Below are 19,152 nucleotides of genomic sequence, written 5' to 3' on the forward strand. Positions count from 1 at the left end.
ACTGCACTACCGACGCACACAATGTACGTGTGACCTCAGCCGCATACACTCGCCCTCTCCAGAGTGAATTGGTCTGGATATGTGGGCGTGGCTGTGATGGTGTGGTGGGCGTGGTTATGAGGACAGCGGCGCGGTGGAGGTCGGGAGAGGTGTCATGGCTGCCTCCATGCTGTGCCCGGCCGGTGTGATGGGGATGTGGGGTTTGCTGCGCCGAGCGAGGTCCCCCGTCTCTTCCCCCCGTGGGATGAGGTCCTGTGTGCTGTTGTGGTCCCGTCTCCTGCCGGGCGGGGGGAGAGTTTGTCACAGAGCAGCGAGCGGCGCCGTCACTGTGGACTTGGGAGCCCGGTAACTAGTGTAACATGTGAGGGGGGCGGGCACAGGGACATGTGAGAGGACATGCCGACACAGGGACATATGAGATGGTTGGCACACTGACACAGGGACATGTAAGAGGGACACAGGGACATGTAAGAGGGACACAGGGACATGTGAGGGGGAACATACTGCCACAGGGACGTGTGAGGGGGGGAACACACTGCCACCGGGACGTGTGAGGTGGAGAACACACTGACACAGGGATACGTGTAAGGGGGGGAACACACTGCCACAGGGACGTGTGAGGGGGGGAACACACTGACACAGGGACGTGTGAGGGGGGGAACACACTGACACAGGGATACGTGTGAGGGGGGGGGAACACACTGACACAGGGATACGTGTGAGGGGGGGAACACACTGACACAGGGATACGTGTGAGGGGGGGGGAACACACTGACACAGGGATACGTGTGAGGGGGGGAACACACTGACACAGGGATACGTGTGAGGGGGGAACACACTGACACAGGGATACGTGTGAGGGGGGAACACACTGACACAGGGATACGTGTGAGGGGGGAACACACTGACACAGGGATACGTGTGAGGGGGGAACACACTGACACAGGGATACGTGTGAGGGGGGAACACACTGACACAGGGATACGTGTGAGGGGGGGAACACACTGACACAGGGATACGTGTGAGGGGGGGAACACACTGACACAGGGATACGTGTGAGGGGGGGAACACACTGACACAGGGAAACGTGTGAGGGGGGAACACTGCCACAGGGACGTGTGAGGGGGGGAACACACTGCACCGGGACGTGTGAGGGGGAGAACACACTGCCACAGGGACGTGTGAGGGGGGGAACACACTGCACCGGGACGTGTGAGGGGCAGAACACACTGCCACAGGGACGTGTGAGGGGGGGAACACACTGACACAGAGACGTGTGAGGGGGGGAACACACTGACACAGGGACGTTTGAGGGGGGGGGGGCACAGGGACGTGTGAGGGGGGAACACACTGACACAGGGATACGTGTGAGGGGGGGAACACACTGACACAGGGATACGTGTGAGGGGGGGGAACACACTGACACAGGGATACGTGTGAGGGGGGGAACACATTGACACAGGGATACGTGTGAGGGGGGGAACACACTGACACAGGGATACGTGTGAGGGGGGGGAACACTGACACAGAGATACGTGTGAGGGGGGGGAACACACTGACACAGGGATACATGTGAGGGGGGAACACACTGACACAGGGATACGTTTGAGGGGGGGAACACACTGACACAGGGATACGTGTGGGGGGGAACACACTGACACAGGGATACGTGTGAGGGGGGGGAACACACTGACACAGGGATACGTGTGAGGGGGGGAACACACTGACACAGGGATACGTGTGGGGGAGGGGGAACACACTGACACAGGGATACGTGTGGGGGGGGGGAACACACTGACACAGGGATACGTGTGGGGGGGGGGAACACACTGACACAGGGATACGTGTGGGGGGGGGGAACACACTGACACAGGGATACGTGTGGGGGGGGGAACACACTGACACAGGGATACGTGTGAGGGGGGAACACACTGACACAGGGATACGTGTGGGGGGGGAACACACTGACACAGGGATGCGTGTGGGGGGGGGGAACACACTGACAGGGATACGTGTGGGGGGGGAACACACTGACACAGGGATGCGTGTGGGGGGGGGGAACACACTGACACAGGGATACGTGTGGGGGGGGGAACACACTGACACAGGGATACGTGTGGGGGGGGGAACACACTGACACAGGAATACGTGTGGGGGGGGGAACACACTGACACAGGGATACGTGTGAGGGGGAACACACTGACACAGGGATACGTGTGGGGGGGAACACACTGACACAGGGATGCGTGTGGGGGGGGGGGGAACACACTGACACAGGGATACATGTGGGGGGGGAACACACTGACACAGGGATACGTGTGGGGGGGGAACACACTGACACAGGGATACGTGTGGGGGGGGGGGAACACACTGACACAGGGATACGTGTGGGGGGGGAGGAACACACTGACACAGGAATACGTGTGGGGGGGAACACACTGACACAGGGATACGTGTGAGGGGGGAACACACTGACACAGGGATACGTGTGAGGGGGGGGAACACACTGACACAGGGATACGTGTGAGGGGGGGGGAACACACTGACACAGGGATACGTGTGAGGGGGGGAACACACTGACACAGGGATACGTGTGAGGGGGGGGAACACACTGACACAGGGATACGTGTGAGGGGGGGGGGGAACACTGACACAGGGATACGTGTGAGGGGGGAACACGCTGACACAGGGATACGTGTGAGGGGGGGAACACACTGACACAGGGATACATGTGAGGGGGGGAACACAGGGATACATGTGAGGGGGGGGAACACACTGACACAGGGATACGTGTGGGGGGGGGAACACTGACATGTGTGGGGGGGGGGCACACTGACACAGGGATACGTGTGGGGGGGGCACACTGACACAGGGATGCGTGTGGGGGGGGGGAACACACTGACACAGGGATACGTGTGGGGGGGGGAACACACTGACACAGGGATACGTGTGGGGGGGGGAACACACTGACACAGGAATACGTGTGGGGGGGGGAACACACTGACACAGGGATACGTGTGAGGGGGAACACACTGACACAGGGATACGTGTGGGGGGGAACACACTGACACAGGGATGCGTGTGGGGGGGGGGGGGACACACTGACACAGGGATACATGTGGGGGGGGAACACACTGACACAGGGATACGTGTGGGGGGGGAACACACTGACACAGGGATACGTGTGGGGGGGGGGAACACACTGACACAGGGATACGTGTGGGGGGGGAGGAACACACTGACACAGGAATACGTGTGGGGGGGAACACACTGACACAGGGATACGTGTGAGGGGGGAACACACTGACACAGGGATACGTGTGAGGGGGGGGAACACACTGACACAGGGATACGTGTGAGGGGGGGGAACACACTGACACAGGGATACGTGTGAGGGGGGGAACACACTGACACAGGGATACGTGTGAGGGGGGGGAACACACTGACACAGGGATACGTGTGAGGGGGGGGGGGAACACTGACACAGGGATACGTGTGAGGGGGGAACACGCTGACACAGGGATACGTGTGAGGGGGGGAACACACTGACACAGGGATACATGTGAGGGGGGGAACACAGGGATACATGTGAGGGGGGGGAACACACTGACACAGGGATACGTGTGGGGGGGGGGAACACTGACATGTGTGGGGGGGGGGGCACACTGACACAGGGATACGTGTGGGGGGGGCACACTGACACAGGGATACGTGTGAGGGGGGGGACACACTGACACAGGGATACGTGTGAGGGGGAACACTGACACGGGGATACGTGTGAGGGGGGGGGAAACACACTGACACAGGGATACGTAACGGGGGACACTGACATAGGGATGTGTGAGGGGGGAACACTGATACGGGGACGTGTGAGGGGGGAGCCAGGTACATACGAGGGAGGGACACTGACACAGGGACATGTAAGGTGGGACTTACTGACACAGCGATATGTGAGATGGGGGGGACACTAACATACTGACACAGGGATGTGAGGGTGGGTCATTCTGGGACGTGTGAGGGGGGAACACTGACAGACATGTGAGGAGGGGGCACACTGACTTACTGAGACGGGGCGTGTGAGGGGGGACAAACTGACACAGGGACGTGTGAGAGGGACACACTGACACAGGGACGTGTGAGAGGGACACACTGACACAGGGACGTGTGAGAGGGACACACTGACACAGGGACGTGTGAGAGGGACACTGTGGGACACAGGGGACATTGACTGTAACAGAATTCAGAGCATCTAGTTTTGGTGATGGAAGTTTCCTATGAAATTGTTGCATCTGTCACCAATACACACAGATTCAAGTGCAGGTAAAAATATCCTGGCACACACCCACATTATCAATATCCTATGATGAGCTGTCTTATCAGTATAACTTATGGTCCTTTTTGTACTAGTACAAAATCTGGTTGTTTTTATAGTAAACGGAGACCTTTTTGTTTCACAGAAAGATGGAAATATCTTCTGGCAAACTTGCTCGATTTGCAGATGGATGTGCTGTTGTGAAGGTAAATTGCCAAATTGAACCATCTACTTTGTCGGCTGTGACTGTTCTACAGCATGTGTGTAATTGGTATGCTAAATTGAATCTTCTCCCTTGTGTTAATCAGATGGGTGTATAGCTTCCCTTGGGTGGGATAAACTTTAGACTGAGCCTATACCTCTAGGGACGGAAATTTGAGGGGGGACAGTGGCCTGGAGTTGGACAGAAGTACATTTGTACAATGTGTACTATGTCCCTGCACCCCTGTTTGTACGACATGATTCAATGTGATTTTAATTGTAAGTTGCGGGGTTCCCTCAAGCCTCACAATTTCAATAGTAGAGTACTAAGGGAGAGGTAGTCGCACTTGTAGTGTTCAAAGGGTCCTCAGACCATTTTAATAGTATTAAAAATGACAATTAGTGCTCTAAAATGACCCTCGGGATGTGACTACCTATCCTTACTTCTCTACTATAGTACATCAATCACATCAATAAATTAGATTGTAAGCTCTTTGGAGCAGGGACTCCTTTTCCTAAACGTTACTTTTATATCTGAAGCACTTCTTCCCTTTGTGTTATCTGTATTTGTTATTTATATGATTCACACATATTACTGCTCTGAAGCGCTATGTACATTAATGGTGCTATATAAATAAAGACATATGTACAAGAAGACGCACTCTTCTAGCAACATTTAGAGCACCAGCATTCATAAATTGTTTATATTTCACATCTTACTATTTACACTTATCCTGTCTTCATTTTCAGTGCCCTGTCCTCACCCAAATCTCAACACTAAACTACCACTACTCACTGCCATGACTTTGCTATTTATATTTGTTCTAACCTCACTTCTTTCCAAGCTGCACTTTCCTTTATATCATCCTCATTATGTCTAACCCCATATATTTAATCTGCTCTTTTCCTATCTGCGCCTTTTGCCAACACTCGGCATTACACCTGCACTAAAACACACCCTTCCAGATCCTCCTCACACATTTCCCTCAATGCTTCTCCTCCTCTCCCTGCGTCTGGGGATCTCTCTCCCAATCCTTGTCCCTGTCTTATTTCTGCATGCTTTCGTCCTCTTCTCCCACGTCCAGCTTTTCGTCCTCGTGGTGTAAACCCCTCTAGCCTCATACCCATCCACTGTCAACATCCGTTCCCTCTCCCTTTCTCCTGTGCCCATTGGAATACCTGCTCCCTTTCTAACAAGTTCTTGTCTCTACAGGACTTATTTTTCTCTCGTTCTCTGCTTCTTTTTGTTATAACTTAGACTTGATTCACTCAGTCTGACTCTGCACTGGAAGCTGCCCTCTGATAGCATGGGTTGAGGTGTGGGGCTCCTCTCCTCAATCTGCCTTTACCTAACCCTTCCCATACCTTCCTCTCTTTCTTTTTCTTTCCTTTGAGATTTACACTGTCCATCCTTTTTTTTTTTCTCCTCGCCCTCTCTAGGTAGCGGTCATGTACCACCCACCTACTTCTACTTATCCCTCTTCTGTCTTTCTCTCTGACTTTCAATCCTGGCTCATTCTTTCTCTTCTCTAACTCTGCTTCTCTTCAGGGACTCCAACTGCGATATTAATAATAGCATATTCTTGTATGGCGCTGCTAGTTTTACGTAGCGCTTTACAGGCACAGATTCCTGCCCCATGGAGCTTACAATCTATATTTTTGGTGTCTGAGGCACAGGGAGATAAGGTGACTTGCACAAGGTCACAAAGAACCGACACCGGGAATTGAACCAGGTTCCCCTGCTTCAAACTCAGTGCCAGTCAGTGTCTTTGCTCACTGAGCCACTCCTTCTCCACTCCTATTGAGGACCCCTTCCTCTTGGGCTTCCCGCTTTCTCTCTCTAACCTCTTCTTTTGGCCTTCACCAATGGACTGCAGTCAGAACCCACCAGGATGGCCACTACCTGGACCTGGTTTTCGCACAACTTTTCACTCTGATTTTTCTCCATCTCTCCCTTTCCGGTCTCTGATCATTATCTTATCTCATTTACTCTCCTCTTCCCCTCCACCTAACCCTCATTTCTACAGAGACCTACATCTACTGGCTCTCGATTCCACTTTACGCTCCTTCTCTCTGCTCTGCTACAGACTGACAACATAGTCATGAACTACAACTCTGCCCTATAATTCTCTCTTGATCTACATGCCCCTCTCTCTGCCGTCATCGCCCTTCTAACACACCAGACCTTGACTTATCTGCCATACACGCATTCTCTACTCCTGTACTCGCTCCTCTGAATGCCTCCAGAGGGAATTTTATACTCTAGCAGAGTTCACTATAAAGTTGGCCTATTCTGTTTGAACTCTGCACTTTCCCAGGCTAAACAAACCTACTTTTCTTTACTAATCAACACTCGCAAGTCTAATCCATGCCCCCCTTCTGTGTTAGACTGTGGTCTGAGTAGAGAGTCAATCTGTTTTTCCTCCTCCATTTCACCTCAGGGCTTTGCTGACTATTTTAAGACAACAGTGGATTCCATTCATCAAGACATCCCGTCTGTGTCCTCACATTCTACACCTCTTCCTAACTCTCATGCCTCCATTTACTATTTTTCTCTGCCTACCCCTTTTGTATCTTAAGCCCTCTCCTGTCTAAAACCTTTCTGCCCCACACCTCTGGAATGCCCTTCCCATCAATATCCATCTAGCACCCTCTCTCCACCTTTTAAGGCCCACCTTAAAACACTAAGCGTTCAAAATATAAAACAATTTATAGTAGCATAAAAAGAAAAGTACAAAGCTTACAATAAAATAAGGATCATATGGATCCAAGTACTTGTATATGACCCTTATTTTATTGTAAGTTTTGTACTTTTCTTTTTATGCTACTATAAATTGTTTTATATTTTGAATGCTTAGTGATTCTTTCCCTTTTTTCTGCGCCCCCATTCTTTTGTTTTTATGTGTGCGAGTCTTCTCTAGCCCCGCTGATCACGGGAGATGGGGAGCAGCAATGAAGAGGGATTCTAAAGAAAATTTCTGACGGCCAGCGCGCATTTTATACTGTACTCTACCACATTTAAAACACACCTCCTATAATGAAGAATATATGTAGGTCCGCTGGCTGATACTATAAATCACATATACATTTACCATGACCCCTTGTAGACGCACTTAGAATAACACCCAGCTACAGTCTCTATGTTCTCCCTACTTACCAGTTTGGGGCAGGGACTCCGTTTTCCTTATTGTCTTCCTTTTTTCCTTATTCCTATTATGTCACATGTATTACTGCTGTAAAGCGCTATATAAATAAAGATATGCATACATCAGAGTTATACGTTGGTGTTAGACCAGTTGCTTAGTGGTTATATCGCTGCATCACACTTCTAGCCACACACGTCTCGTTTTTATCACATGAACTGTTAAAACGAAAACAGAGAGCTGGTAAAATAATGAATCCAGCACATTCTAAGTTTCCTTCATGTATCATCTACCTAATGAACAGAGTTGGGACTACGTCTTAGTTGGTGTCTTCTTTATCTTGAGGCAATGAGAATACCAGGACTGCATGCTTTGTTTCATTTTGTAATGTCTAATCTGTGAACAAATGCCAGGTGAGTTTGTGATTACAATATCTGAATGCAACTGCATTTTGGAACATTAAACGTTAAAGGGTACGTACGGTTTGTTGGTGGCCAGGAGATCTACTTCAATAAGTCGAATAAACAGCCTTTTGAGTCCTCAAGTTTGCCACACATAAACATCTGTTTTCCATTTTATAGAAATATATGCATTCAGTGATTATTGTGGGTTGTTACCTGTAGTAATATTTAACACTGAGTCGCAATTCAACCAAGGAGTGAAGGCAATATCGGTTACCCTCAAGCAACAGCAGCTTCACCTCCCTCAAACTGTGCTGCCTTCCTGTGTCTTGCATTATAACCTCCCATTGATCTCGAATGGAGGTTTTCGAGACGTTGGGCCACATCTGTGCATCAGGGCCACGGAGACTGGTGGGGATAGAGGAGGGGGAGCAGGTGACGCCTCGGGGTTGCATGCAGCCCTTAATTTGCCTGTTTCTCACCAATAGTCTGGTTAAACAAGGACAAATTTAAGATGTTGTCTTTCGGGAGTTAATATGATAACAAAGAAACAGCTACTGATATATGCTATTGAGTTGTCTTAGGGCAGTGATTCCCAACAGGTGTGTCTCCAAGGGGTTCGCCAAAACAAACATGTAATGGTGGATGCCAGGCAGTATAGTTGGTTTCTGAGCAAGTGGTGAGAACTGTGCACTTGGCAAGGCCCCAAAGAGCACATTGGCGTGGATGGTATAGTGTCAATTGCAGCAGGAGCTTCCAAAGTGTCTCCCCACAATGCTTTGCATCCACAGCGGCATGGCATTGTGGGGCGTGACTTTGAAAGTTCCGGCAGTCATTAATGGCTTTACTTCTCATGCTGTCTGCACACACTGAGGTGCAGGTTGGAGGCTAATTAAGCTTATGTTCCGTGCACAAGCTTAGGACACTATACTGCTTGGGATCGCTCAAATCGTTTTGTTGGCAATAGTCTGACTACGCAATAAGATTTATTAATGGTTTGCAGAACACATCTTTTGTAGCATTGAGTGCACAATGTTTTTTTAAAAGGTTAAAAACCACTCTAAGGGCATTAGTGTTTTATTGCTGTGAGCCGTTTTCTAAAGTTATACATGTTCATATACTGAAGCAGTCATTGTTGCATTTTGAGATTCTCCTTTCAGTAAACACCAGATCTGTAAAAATCAATTGTTTGCAGCAATGTAGACATTTATTCCCACATTTACCCAGCAATCTTCGATCATAAGATAGAGCTGGAAAACACCTCGCATCTCATTGACCTAAATGGTCTAAACCACATTTGGCATTAAATAAACATTGGGAAGTTTGCATTTGTAACTACTATTTCATAAATGAACACGAGGTATTCAAATATCTCCTATACATATGCAGAACCAATAGAGATCATCCCAATCATCCTGTCGCTAAATTTAGCATTGGAATCGTCACATGTCATCTAGTGATTGTTAAACTCGTTCACATGTTCCACCGTTTTGACTTTTTGTCTATTTTTCTTTAAGCTAGGTGAGACTTCTGTCATGGTAACTGCCGTCAGTAAAACAAAGCCTTCTCCATCTCAGTTCATGCCGCTGGTGGTGAGTGTGAATTTTACCAACCCTATTAGCAGTAGCTTCTCAGTTTGCAAACCTAAAGTCATTGTCAAGAGTACATCTGAACGTTTTTTTTTTTGTTTTGTTTTTTTTAATCTAGAATGTAATGTTATGTTTACTGCATACATCTGTTTTGTCTGAAGTAATAGTCAATGTTTTTAATCTTGTGCTTTTAGGTTGATTATCGCCAAAAAGCTGCTGCTGCAGGAAGGATTCCTACAAATCATCTACGAAGGGAAATTGGATCGGCAGATAATGAAATTCTGACCAGCAGAATAATAGGTACCGTAAAGAATTAAAAAATGTTGGAAACAAATCCATGAATAATATTTCTTCCAAAAACGATTTATGTGCTGCCTTTTGCACTTCTTGAGGTGACAATGACCTGTTTTACATCATATGTCGATTGTAGGATCCCTTTACTCTCCGTGCATACCCTTCAGCGTTTCACAAATGCGACCAGCAGGCCAATAAGATTCTTCAGCGACACCGGCTGGCTGCGTGGCATCACTACATGGCCAGCCTATCGGCATCACCGAAGATTGTGATTGGCCCATGTTCGCGTTTGTGAAATGTTGGAGAGTATCCACTCGGATTTAAAGGGATTCTACGATCGTCATACAATGTAAAAGAGCGTGGGAATGGAAGAGCATACAGCAGCAGAAACCAGGGCAAACAGGTACACATCTTGGGGGCTGGTATTGTTGGAGGTTCTCAGTGCTCCCAAAAAATCATCTTCCTCGAAATCGATATATACCAGGACCAAGTGTTATTGCACTTCTATTGTTTTCTTCCATGGGGTGATGAATTTTCTGTTTCACCTAAAAAATAAACTACATTAAAAGTAGTTTTGATTTACAGATCGTTCTATCCGACCACTCTTTCCAGCCGGCTACTTCTACGACACACAGGTGAGATTTTCTTGTTATCTGTATGCCAACATATCGTTGGTTTGATCTTTCATGTATGTAGTTTCAATACAATAAAGCTTGATTTTTGCATGACAGTAACGTTTCACTTACAGTACTGTTCATACTGAATACATGCCTAGCTATGTTTCCTGTTCATAATTTATTCTGTTTTGCCTCAAAATCTAGATGTTCTAATATGTTGTTTTTACCTCCAGATCATCTGTAATTTGTTGGCAGTAGATGGTGTAAATGAGCCTGATGTGCTTGCCATAAATGGAGGTAAAATATTTTTTTTTATTTGAAGTGTCTAGAATCACATTTTTACATTAATGTAATAATCACCAACAACTATTAGACTATCTGATTTAAAATATAAAACTTTCACCTATTACAATTTTTTGTCTTGTTTTGTAGCTTCTGCTGCACTTGCGTTATCAGACATACCTTGGAATGGCCCAATTGGTAAGAATTGATTTTGGTGATTTGAGAAACAATGACTGTAATTTTTTCAATTCACGGAATCTGTCTTGTAACAATCCCTCCTTTGTTTGAGCCACAATGAAGAAAGTGATGATACCATAAGTAGCTCTGATGAATCTCTAACCAAACACAGTTTTCTTGTAGCACCTTACTGTAAAGCCAGATTTTTACACAAATCCCTGAAAATATATAATTTTGCATGAAACTTTAAGTAGAACCACTTAGACTGAAAAAGTAATTTTAAGAAAATGAAAATACTTTCATCTTTTAAGGTTGGAGGAAAGGAGATTTCACCAGCAACAAAGGAAAGGGTTCTTTACAGGAATGGCAGTTAAAATGTGGAATTCATTCCCCCTGGAGACTGTGATGGCAGATACAATAGATTTGTTCATAAAAAGGTGGGACATCTTTTTAGAAAGGAAAGGTATATAGGGATATATACCTAATAAGTAAACATGGGAAGGATGTTGATCCAGGGAGTAATCTGATTGGCAATTCTTAGAGTCGGGAAGGAATTTATATTTCCCCTTATGAGATGTCATTGGATGATATTTCACTGAGGTTTTTTTTTTTTTCCCTTCCTCTGGATCAATATACTGTAAGTACTGATATAGGATAAAGTATCTGTCTTCTACATTTAGCATAGGTTGAACTTGATGGACACATGTCTTTTTTCAACCTCCTCTAGTATGTAACTATACTATGGAAAATAATAAGCCGAGAATGTCCAATACTAAAAGTTCTCTTCACTTTTGCATTCAACCTAAATGCATATACATCAAGATAAATTTGCCTCACTGGTTCATCAATAATCTGAAGCAGAATCCCTGGAGCATTGACTAATACTTTAAACTTGGTAATTGTTTTTGTGTTTTTGGGAATTGACCTATACAGCCTTTATATAATAATAATAATTGTTCTTGTATAGCGCTACTAGTTTTACATAGCGCTTTACAGAGACATTTTGCTGACAGTTCCTGCCCCATAGAGCTTACAATCTGTTTTTTGGTGCCTGAGGTACAGGGAGATAAAGTGACTTGCCCAAGGTCACAAGGAGCCGACACCGGGATTTATGTATTTATTTTTAAAAGAAATATTTGTATCTGCATCTTTTTGTTAAAATATTTTATTATTTGATAGTAACAATTAATTGTGGAAATAACTGCAGTGTACATGCCTACGTGGTTCCAGTTGCCAAGAAAAAAAACTATTTTTTTACGATGTCCTGCAATTTGTTGCATGTATCTGGCAGCAATAGGGTTAATATTTTGAACGGTTTAAAATGATGGGGCACTGTTTATAAGCTTGCAGATATGTATTGAATACATTTTTTTTAATTAAAAACTTTGCAGTTGCGTACTTAAGGATTTTAAACTGGAACAGGAGCTAATCAAAGTTCTCAGTATACTAAAGCATCATGCTAGGTAACGTTCTACAGTTCCCAAGTTATACCTGCATATAATGCTGGGTAACAAGCAATGGATGTGCGGCAAAGGCTTCAAAGAAGTGGAGAAGAAAACCAGTAATGGGCCTTGTCGGGATGGTGGTTATGGAGCTATGGTGCAGCAGTCCTGCATTGGGAGGGAAAGCATATTTAAAGGTCTCTGAGAGCGAGAGGTTTTGCGGTCCTCAAGGGCCACCAAGAGGTTAGGTTCTCGGGATATCCCTGCTTCAGCACAGGTCATTGACAGAGCCACCTGTGTTGAAGCAGGGATATCCTTGAAACCTGACCTGTTGTTGGCCTTTGTGGACTGGAGTTGGCCACCCCAGCTCTAGTAGCGGGCAGTAGGTCTGTTGCCTTTTGAAGTTGCTGCAGTTAGAGCTGTAACCGAGGTTTGGGATGCACGCCTCTCAAGGATGCCCTGCTATACTTTTTGCTTCAGCAAGGCCAGGAGGGATGAGTTAAGTCCCACAGCTCAGTAACATGCAGCTCCAGTCAAAGCAACTGCAAATGGGAATCCCAACATGTTACTGCCAATCAAGTACTGTGGTATTTTCATCATACCGGTATATGGCGCAGCTTTAGATTTTTGAAAATATTTCTTTATTTGAGACTAGACATGCTAATTGCGGCTTGTACTTTTTCTGCAGGTGCTGTCAGGGTAGGTTTAATGGCTGGAGAGTTCATAATTAACCCTACCCGAAAAGAAATGTCTACAAGTACATTAAATCTGGTCATCGCTGGAGGTGCTCAAAGTCAGATAGGTAAGCGGTAACTGGTTTAGAAAATCTGTGGTTATGCTATGGTATGGTTTGCAAGCACTGAATCCTAATATAGTGTACCCATTGCCGATATGGAGTTCAACTATTCTGTCTGCTTACTTATCGCTCAGTTTGGATGGCGTATACTCTGCCTCTGGAGAATCTTTCCCAAAGTCGTACTGAGCCCTGTTACTGCGAGTTAGAGACCTGTATAACACACAAACTTAACATTCACAAACTCAACATTTGAAATGCTCATTTCACAGCTTGCTGGCTTTCACATAGTTGCATGCATGATTTTAAGATTGTTTTATTAAACTTAAATGTTTCGTAATTTCCCTTAATATGTATAGTTTTATTAGACTGTCCGAATTCACACACTTATACCTTACAGCATACTAATGTCTATAATGGTATATATGTAATATGCAGAAATGTGACATTTATATGACGCAGCAATCCCTTAGGGTAGAATTTATTTTTATTTATATACAGTACACACACCTTAATTGTTATGCTCTACTTCTGAGTACCCATATGCAAAAGTGTTGAGGTTTATTTAACGCTTTAGTCCCCTGCCGCAAGTTTGGGTAATTGGGTACATCTGATTGCGAATCCACAATAGAGATATAGTTCTGTAAAGGGTGTACTTCTGTTGGGTGCTCTTTCTGGGGATTCACTTCTTTAAATTGATGTTCACTCTACGACGTGAAGGTTATTGACTCAGTAGCTGAATTTTGCATAGGCTAATACAGTATGTGCGTTTCCTTTTGTATGTTGGTAACGCAGAGATGAGTGTCAGAAAAATACTGTACTGTACAAGGATTCCAATTGGAAAATCATTCTGTGAATGTAGAGCTAGAAAAGTCTTAAAATACCAAAATAGGCACCTGTAGTAGGGATGTGCAAACCTTTCACATGAGGTCATGAACCATTTGCAATAGACCCATTTTTTTTTCGTGGCTTAGTTAGGGTTGGTCAAGCATTACATTAATGTGCATTGCAATTTCATTTAATAGGCTAATTTGTCACATTCTCTAAAATCGCTAGGTTCACTTTAAAATTTCTCTGAAACCGCTGTATTCGCTTAATACTGAGACTTTAAAAATGGCACCAACACCTTATTTTGCTGAAAGCTTGCGATATTGCAACATCCATTTGAGGCTTGGCCATATGTTTCACAAGGAATTTAATTTTGAAGGGGAAAATGCTTAGTTTCACAAATGCACTATGGGCCGTTTCATTCCTAATTTATAGTTACATTTTAAATGTGGTTGCCTTTAAAGAAGCAATTAATGCGTTTTATTTTAAATTTAATGTTTACGTTTTAACATAGGATTGAAGCAGAGGGTCTATGGAGCTGAGCCCCATTAATTTTAGGTTGGGGGACCCCTGCTTCCCGAGATAGACCTCCAAAGGGGATACACAATATTGGCAACGTTTAAAGCTCCCGCGTGCCAATAGAAAGCCACAACGGATGTCACGGCTTCCTATTAGCCTGCAGGCGGCAGGAGCTTTGAAACTCCGCCATTACGTGAACCCTGCTAGCAGAGCAGCTACCGGCACCCTCAACGGGGGTATCTCTAAAACGGGCGAGTGTCTCTTTAATTGGGATAAAACTGTAACTGTGCATGTAAAATGTAATGGGGCATAGGATTTAATTTCAGTTTCTGACTACAGTTCTATGAATTGTAATTTATTCAACTAGAGATACAGTGACAGGGTGCTGTGGAAGTTGGATCATGTTAATAGGAGATTTGTAAAAGGTAGCAAAAAATAACAGTAACCCATGAAAGAATTGTCTTTGTTGTGTGTGCTCTTCCTGTCTCTCCTGTCATACCCACGATGTACTAGAACAGCGTTTCCCAAATCGTGGGTCGCAACCCGGCACCGGGCCACAGAAGCAAAATTGCCGGGTCGCGGCAAGGCTGGTCGCGCGGTGCCCCACCCTCTTCCCCCTGCGGCTGCCCGTCCGGTGTGATAGGAGGTAGTAGCGGGGATGCAGCCGCCGGGGGGGGGGTTGTACCTGTGCCTCCTGTCCTGGCACTCCCTTCCCCCGTCCCTTTGGTGCGGGAGATGGGCGCGGGCAGTGCTGGTGCGCAGTCACTGGCAGGCGGTGGGTGCAGGGGGAAACGGGGAGCCGCCTGCTCGGATCGCCGGCCTTTCCTCTCTCCCCCGCCCCCCGTCCAGTCACTCACATCCGTTGCTGCCTCTGTACTCCCCTTTGTGTGTGTGTGTGTGTGTGTGTGTGTGTGTATATAGGGGAGAGTGTATCAGTGTGTGTGTGTGGCTGTGTATCAGTGGTGCTGTGTGTCTATCAGTGGCTGTGTGTGTGTGTGCATCAGTGGCTGTGTGTGTGTGTGTGTGTGTGTGTGTGTGTGTGTGTGTGTGTGTGTGTGTGTGTGTGTGTGTGTGTGTGTGTGTGTGTGTGTGTGCGTGTGTGTGTGTGCGTGCGTGTGTGTGTGTGCATCAGTGGCTGTGTGTGTGTGTGTGTGTATCAGTGGCTGTGTGTGTGTGTGTGTATCAGTGGCTGTGTGTGTGTGTGTTTATCAGTGGCTGTGTGTGTGTATCAGTGTGTGTGTGTGTATCAGTGTGTGTGTGTGTGTGTGTGTGTATCAGTGGCTGTGTGTGTGTGTATCAGTGGCTGTGTGTGTGTGTGTGTGTGTTTGTATCAGTGGCTGTGTGTGTGTGTGTTTGTATCAGTGGCTGTGTGTGTGTGTGTTTGTATCAGTGGCTGTGTGTGTGTGTGTGTGTGTGTGTGTATCAGTGGCTGTGTGTGTGTGTATCAGTGGCTGTGTGTGTGTATATCAGTGGCTGTGTGTGTGTGTGTGTGTATCAGTGGCTGTGTGTGTGTGTATCAGTGGCTGTGTGTGTGTGTGTGTATCAGTGGCTGTGTGTGTGTATCAGTGGCTGTGTGTGTGTGTGTATCAGTGGCTGTGTGTGTGTATCAGTGGCTGTGTGTGTGTGTGTATCAGTGGCTGTGTGTGTGTGTGTGTGTATCAGTGGCTGTGTGTGTGTGTGTGTGTGTGTGTGTGTGTGTGTGTGTGTGTGTGTGTGTGTGTGTGTGTGTGTGTGTGTGTGTGTGTGTGTGTGTGTGTGTGTGTGTGTGTGTGTCAGTGGCTGTGTGTGTGTGTGTATCAGTGGCTGTGTGTGTGTGTGTATCAGTGGCTGTGTGTGTGTGTGTGTGTGTGTATCAGTGTCTGTGTGTGTATCAGTGTCTGTGTGTGTATCAGTGTCTGTGTGTGTATCAGTGTCTGTGTGTGTATCTGGCTGTGCAGGTCAGTGACTGTGTGCGTCTGTGCAGGTCAGAGGGAGATGGGGGGGAGAATTAAGGGGATTGGGAGAATATATGAAAACTGTATGGACATTCATATCTGTTTTATTTTACCTATAGGCCAGTATAGGCAATAAAAATTTTAGTGGGTCACAAAGGAGAAGTTCAAAAATAACCGGGTCACGGAAAAAAAAAGTTTGGGAAACGCTGTACTACAAGATTACTCTTTTTGCTCCTCTATTGCGTTTCCAGTAATAGATTTGTATTATTATTTTTGTAAACTCTTTGGATAAGGATTACTCTCTCCTAATGTCTACTAGTTTCGTGTTGTTTTTCTTTTTACATCGCCTTTTAGGTCGATCTCTTTTAAATTCTCTTATGTTAAAGCTGTGAATGTTTTGGAGCGGTTTAAAAAAAAAACATGAATGGATACTGGTGGACAGTTTGAATTCTCAGCAAGAGTTTCTTGGAAATCATAGTGATCTTTTCTCTTGCAGTCATGTTGGAAGCTGCAGCAGACAATGTGTTACAGCAGGACTTCTGCCATGCCATTAAAATAGGTGTGAAGCACACGCAACAAATAATTCAGGGCATACAGCAGCTGGTAAAGGAGCATGGTAATGCAAAAAGGACCGCGCAGAAGAATTTCCTTGCACCCGCGGAGATGGTTGAATCTGCAAAACAGTAAGTAGAATTTCAACCTGGCTTTAATTCCCTTACATGATGGAGGTTAAAATGTTCATTCTGTCATCCAAAATGCTAAAAGGCAAAGTATAAAATCTTAAAATACTGTACAGGCATACCCCACATTAACGTACGCAATGGGACCGGAGCATGTATGTAAAGCGAAAATGTACTTAAAGTGAAGCACTACCTTTTTCCCCACTTATCGATGCATGTACTGTACTGCAATCGTCATATACGTGCATAATTGATGTAAATAACGCATTTGTAACAAGCTCTATAGTCTCCCTGCTTGCGCACAGCTTCGGTACAGGTAGGGAGCCGGTATTGCTGTTCAGGACGTGCTGACTTGGGGCATGCGTGAGCTGCTGTTTGCCTATTGAGCGAGATGTAATTACTCGCGAGTGTACTTAAAGTGAGTGTACTTAAACCGGGGTATGCCTGTATACATGTAATGATAAGGCAGGAAACGCATTGTTCTAGACATAAAGGAAATACTTTAAGTTTTTTAAAAAATCAAAGCAGATAAATATGTTGTGTAGCTGACACTTAATACATTTGTCATTATTCTGTCTACAACTGTTCTGTAATTCAGCTAAATTTGTGCAGCCATTTCTCAGTAGAAATAAGCAAGTAAACAAGTTTGAAAAAAAAGCGATATGAGAACTGATATATTTTTCTTTTAATAGACTTGCGACTGAAAAGATACATGCAGTGTTTTCTGATTTCACACATGACAAAGTAAGTTCAAAACTAATACAAAAAGATATTTGTGCTTTCTGTTTTAGTTAGTTAATTTTTTTTTTTTTATCATAGTAAATTACGAAATGATCAGAAACTATGTATATCTTTATTTATTTAGCACCCACAGTGTACATGGCAATTTGCAAAAGAGACAATACAATACAGGGAATTACAGGCATACCCCGCATTAACATACGCAATGGGACCGGAGCATGTATGTAAAGCGAAAATGTACTTAAAGTGAAGCACTCCCTTTTTTCCACTTATCGATGCATGTACTGTACTGCAATCGTCATATACGTGCATAACTGATGTAAATAACGCATGTGTAACAGGCTCTATAGTCTCCCCGCTTGCGCACAGCTTCGGTACAGGTAGGGAGCCGGTGTTGCTGTTCAGGACGTGCTGACAGGCGCATGCGTGAACTGATTTTTGCCTATTGGGCGACATGTACTTACTCGTGAGTGTACTTAAAGTGAGTGTACTTAAAGCGGGGTATGCCTGTATAATACAACAAGTGCAAACAGAATCAGACAATAGGAAAGGAAAAACAACTATACACTCAACCTCTAGGTGCACGGAGGGTGATTTTAAACAATTACAGAGAAGAATCCCCTCTACATCGAGGTGATAAAAAGACCCCAGCTTGCATGCACATTATACCTGAAATGCTAACAAATCAACAAATACACTTTTAGTACATCAATTTTTAAACTACATTTTGAAATTGACTAAATGGATGACACTGACAAGTGGAGTATGTAAAAGTAAGTCTAGAGAAAATGTCCCACAGTCATATATTACCAATGTGTTTCTCTGTCATTACTTCTCTTAAAGCAGCAAAATATGTGAAATCTTATGGGATTTTTTTTTAACAAATAAGTCAGTTCTGTAGTACAGTATTAGATAATAGTGACTTTTTAGAAAAAATGTAGTCAAATCTTAATGCCATTTTTAGTGAGTTTTAAAGCGTCCTTTCATTTCTATAGCAGGTATTAACCCATCTCCCCAGCAGTGCAAAATCTATGCAAAACATTGTGATAATTTGTTGCCAATGTTCCCGGCAGTTTTGAGCTGCAAACTTTAACAATGGATAATGTTACCTTAGTAATATATGGATACCTTGTAGATTGAAGCAGCCATTATGTTAGTCACACAATCAGGATTATTACAGATTTATAACAGGAGCACCA

At 45.2% G+C, this 19,152-nt stretch overlaps 1 protein-coding gene across 2 annotated transcripts in view; it reads left to right on the plus strand.

Moving 5' to 3' along the window:
- Window positions 1–19,152, plus strand: part of PNPT1 (polyribonucleotide nucleotidyltransferase 1) — a 54,961-nt gene that overhangs the window by 2,026 nt on the left and 33,783 nt on the right. Inside the window, exons 1-10 of one of the 2 annotated variants that reach the window (XM_075596219.1) lie at window positions 99–345; window positions 4,458–4,518; window positions 9,575–9,649; window positions 9,841–9,946; window positions 10,526–10,575; window positions 10,791–10,854; window positions 10,990–11,037; window positions 13,147–13,260; window positions 17,029–17,215; window positions 17,905–17,956. In XM_075596219.1, coding sequence (XP_075452334.1) covers window positions 155–345; window positions 4,458–4,518; window positions 9,575–9,649; window positions 9,841–9,946; window positions 10,526–10,575; window positions 10,791–10,854; window positions 10,990–11,037; window positions 13,147–13,260; window positions 17,029–17,215; window positions 17,905–17,956 — 948 coding nt within the window. In that variant the 5' untranslated portion in view covers window positions 99–154. Of the gene's footprint in view, window positions 1–98; window positions 346–4,457; window positions 4,519–9,574; window positions 9,650–9,840; window positions 9,947–10,525; window positions 10,576–10,790; window positions 10,855–10,989; window positions 11,038–13,146; window positions 13,261–17,028; window positions 17,216–17,904; window positions 17,957–19,152 lie in introns of those variants that run through there. The other variant, XM_075596220.1, reaches the window with a different exon arrangement.

The sequence above is a fragment of the Ascaphus truei genome, chromosome 4 (genome assembly GCF_040206685.1).
Source record: "Ascaphus truei isolate aAscTru1 chromosome 4, aAscTru1.hap1, whole genome shotgun sequence".
In the NCBI taxonomy this organism is placed as follows: Eukaryota; Metazoa; Chordata; class Amphibia; order Anura; family Ascaphidae; genus Ascaphus; species Ascaphus truei.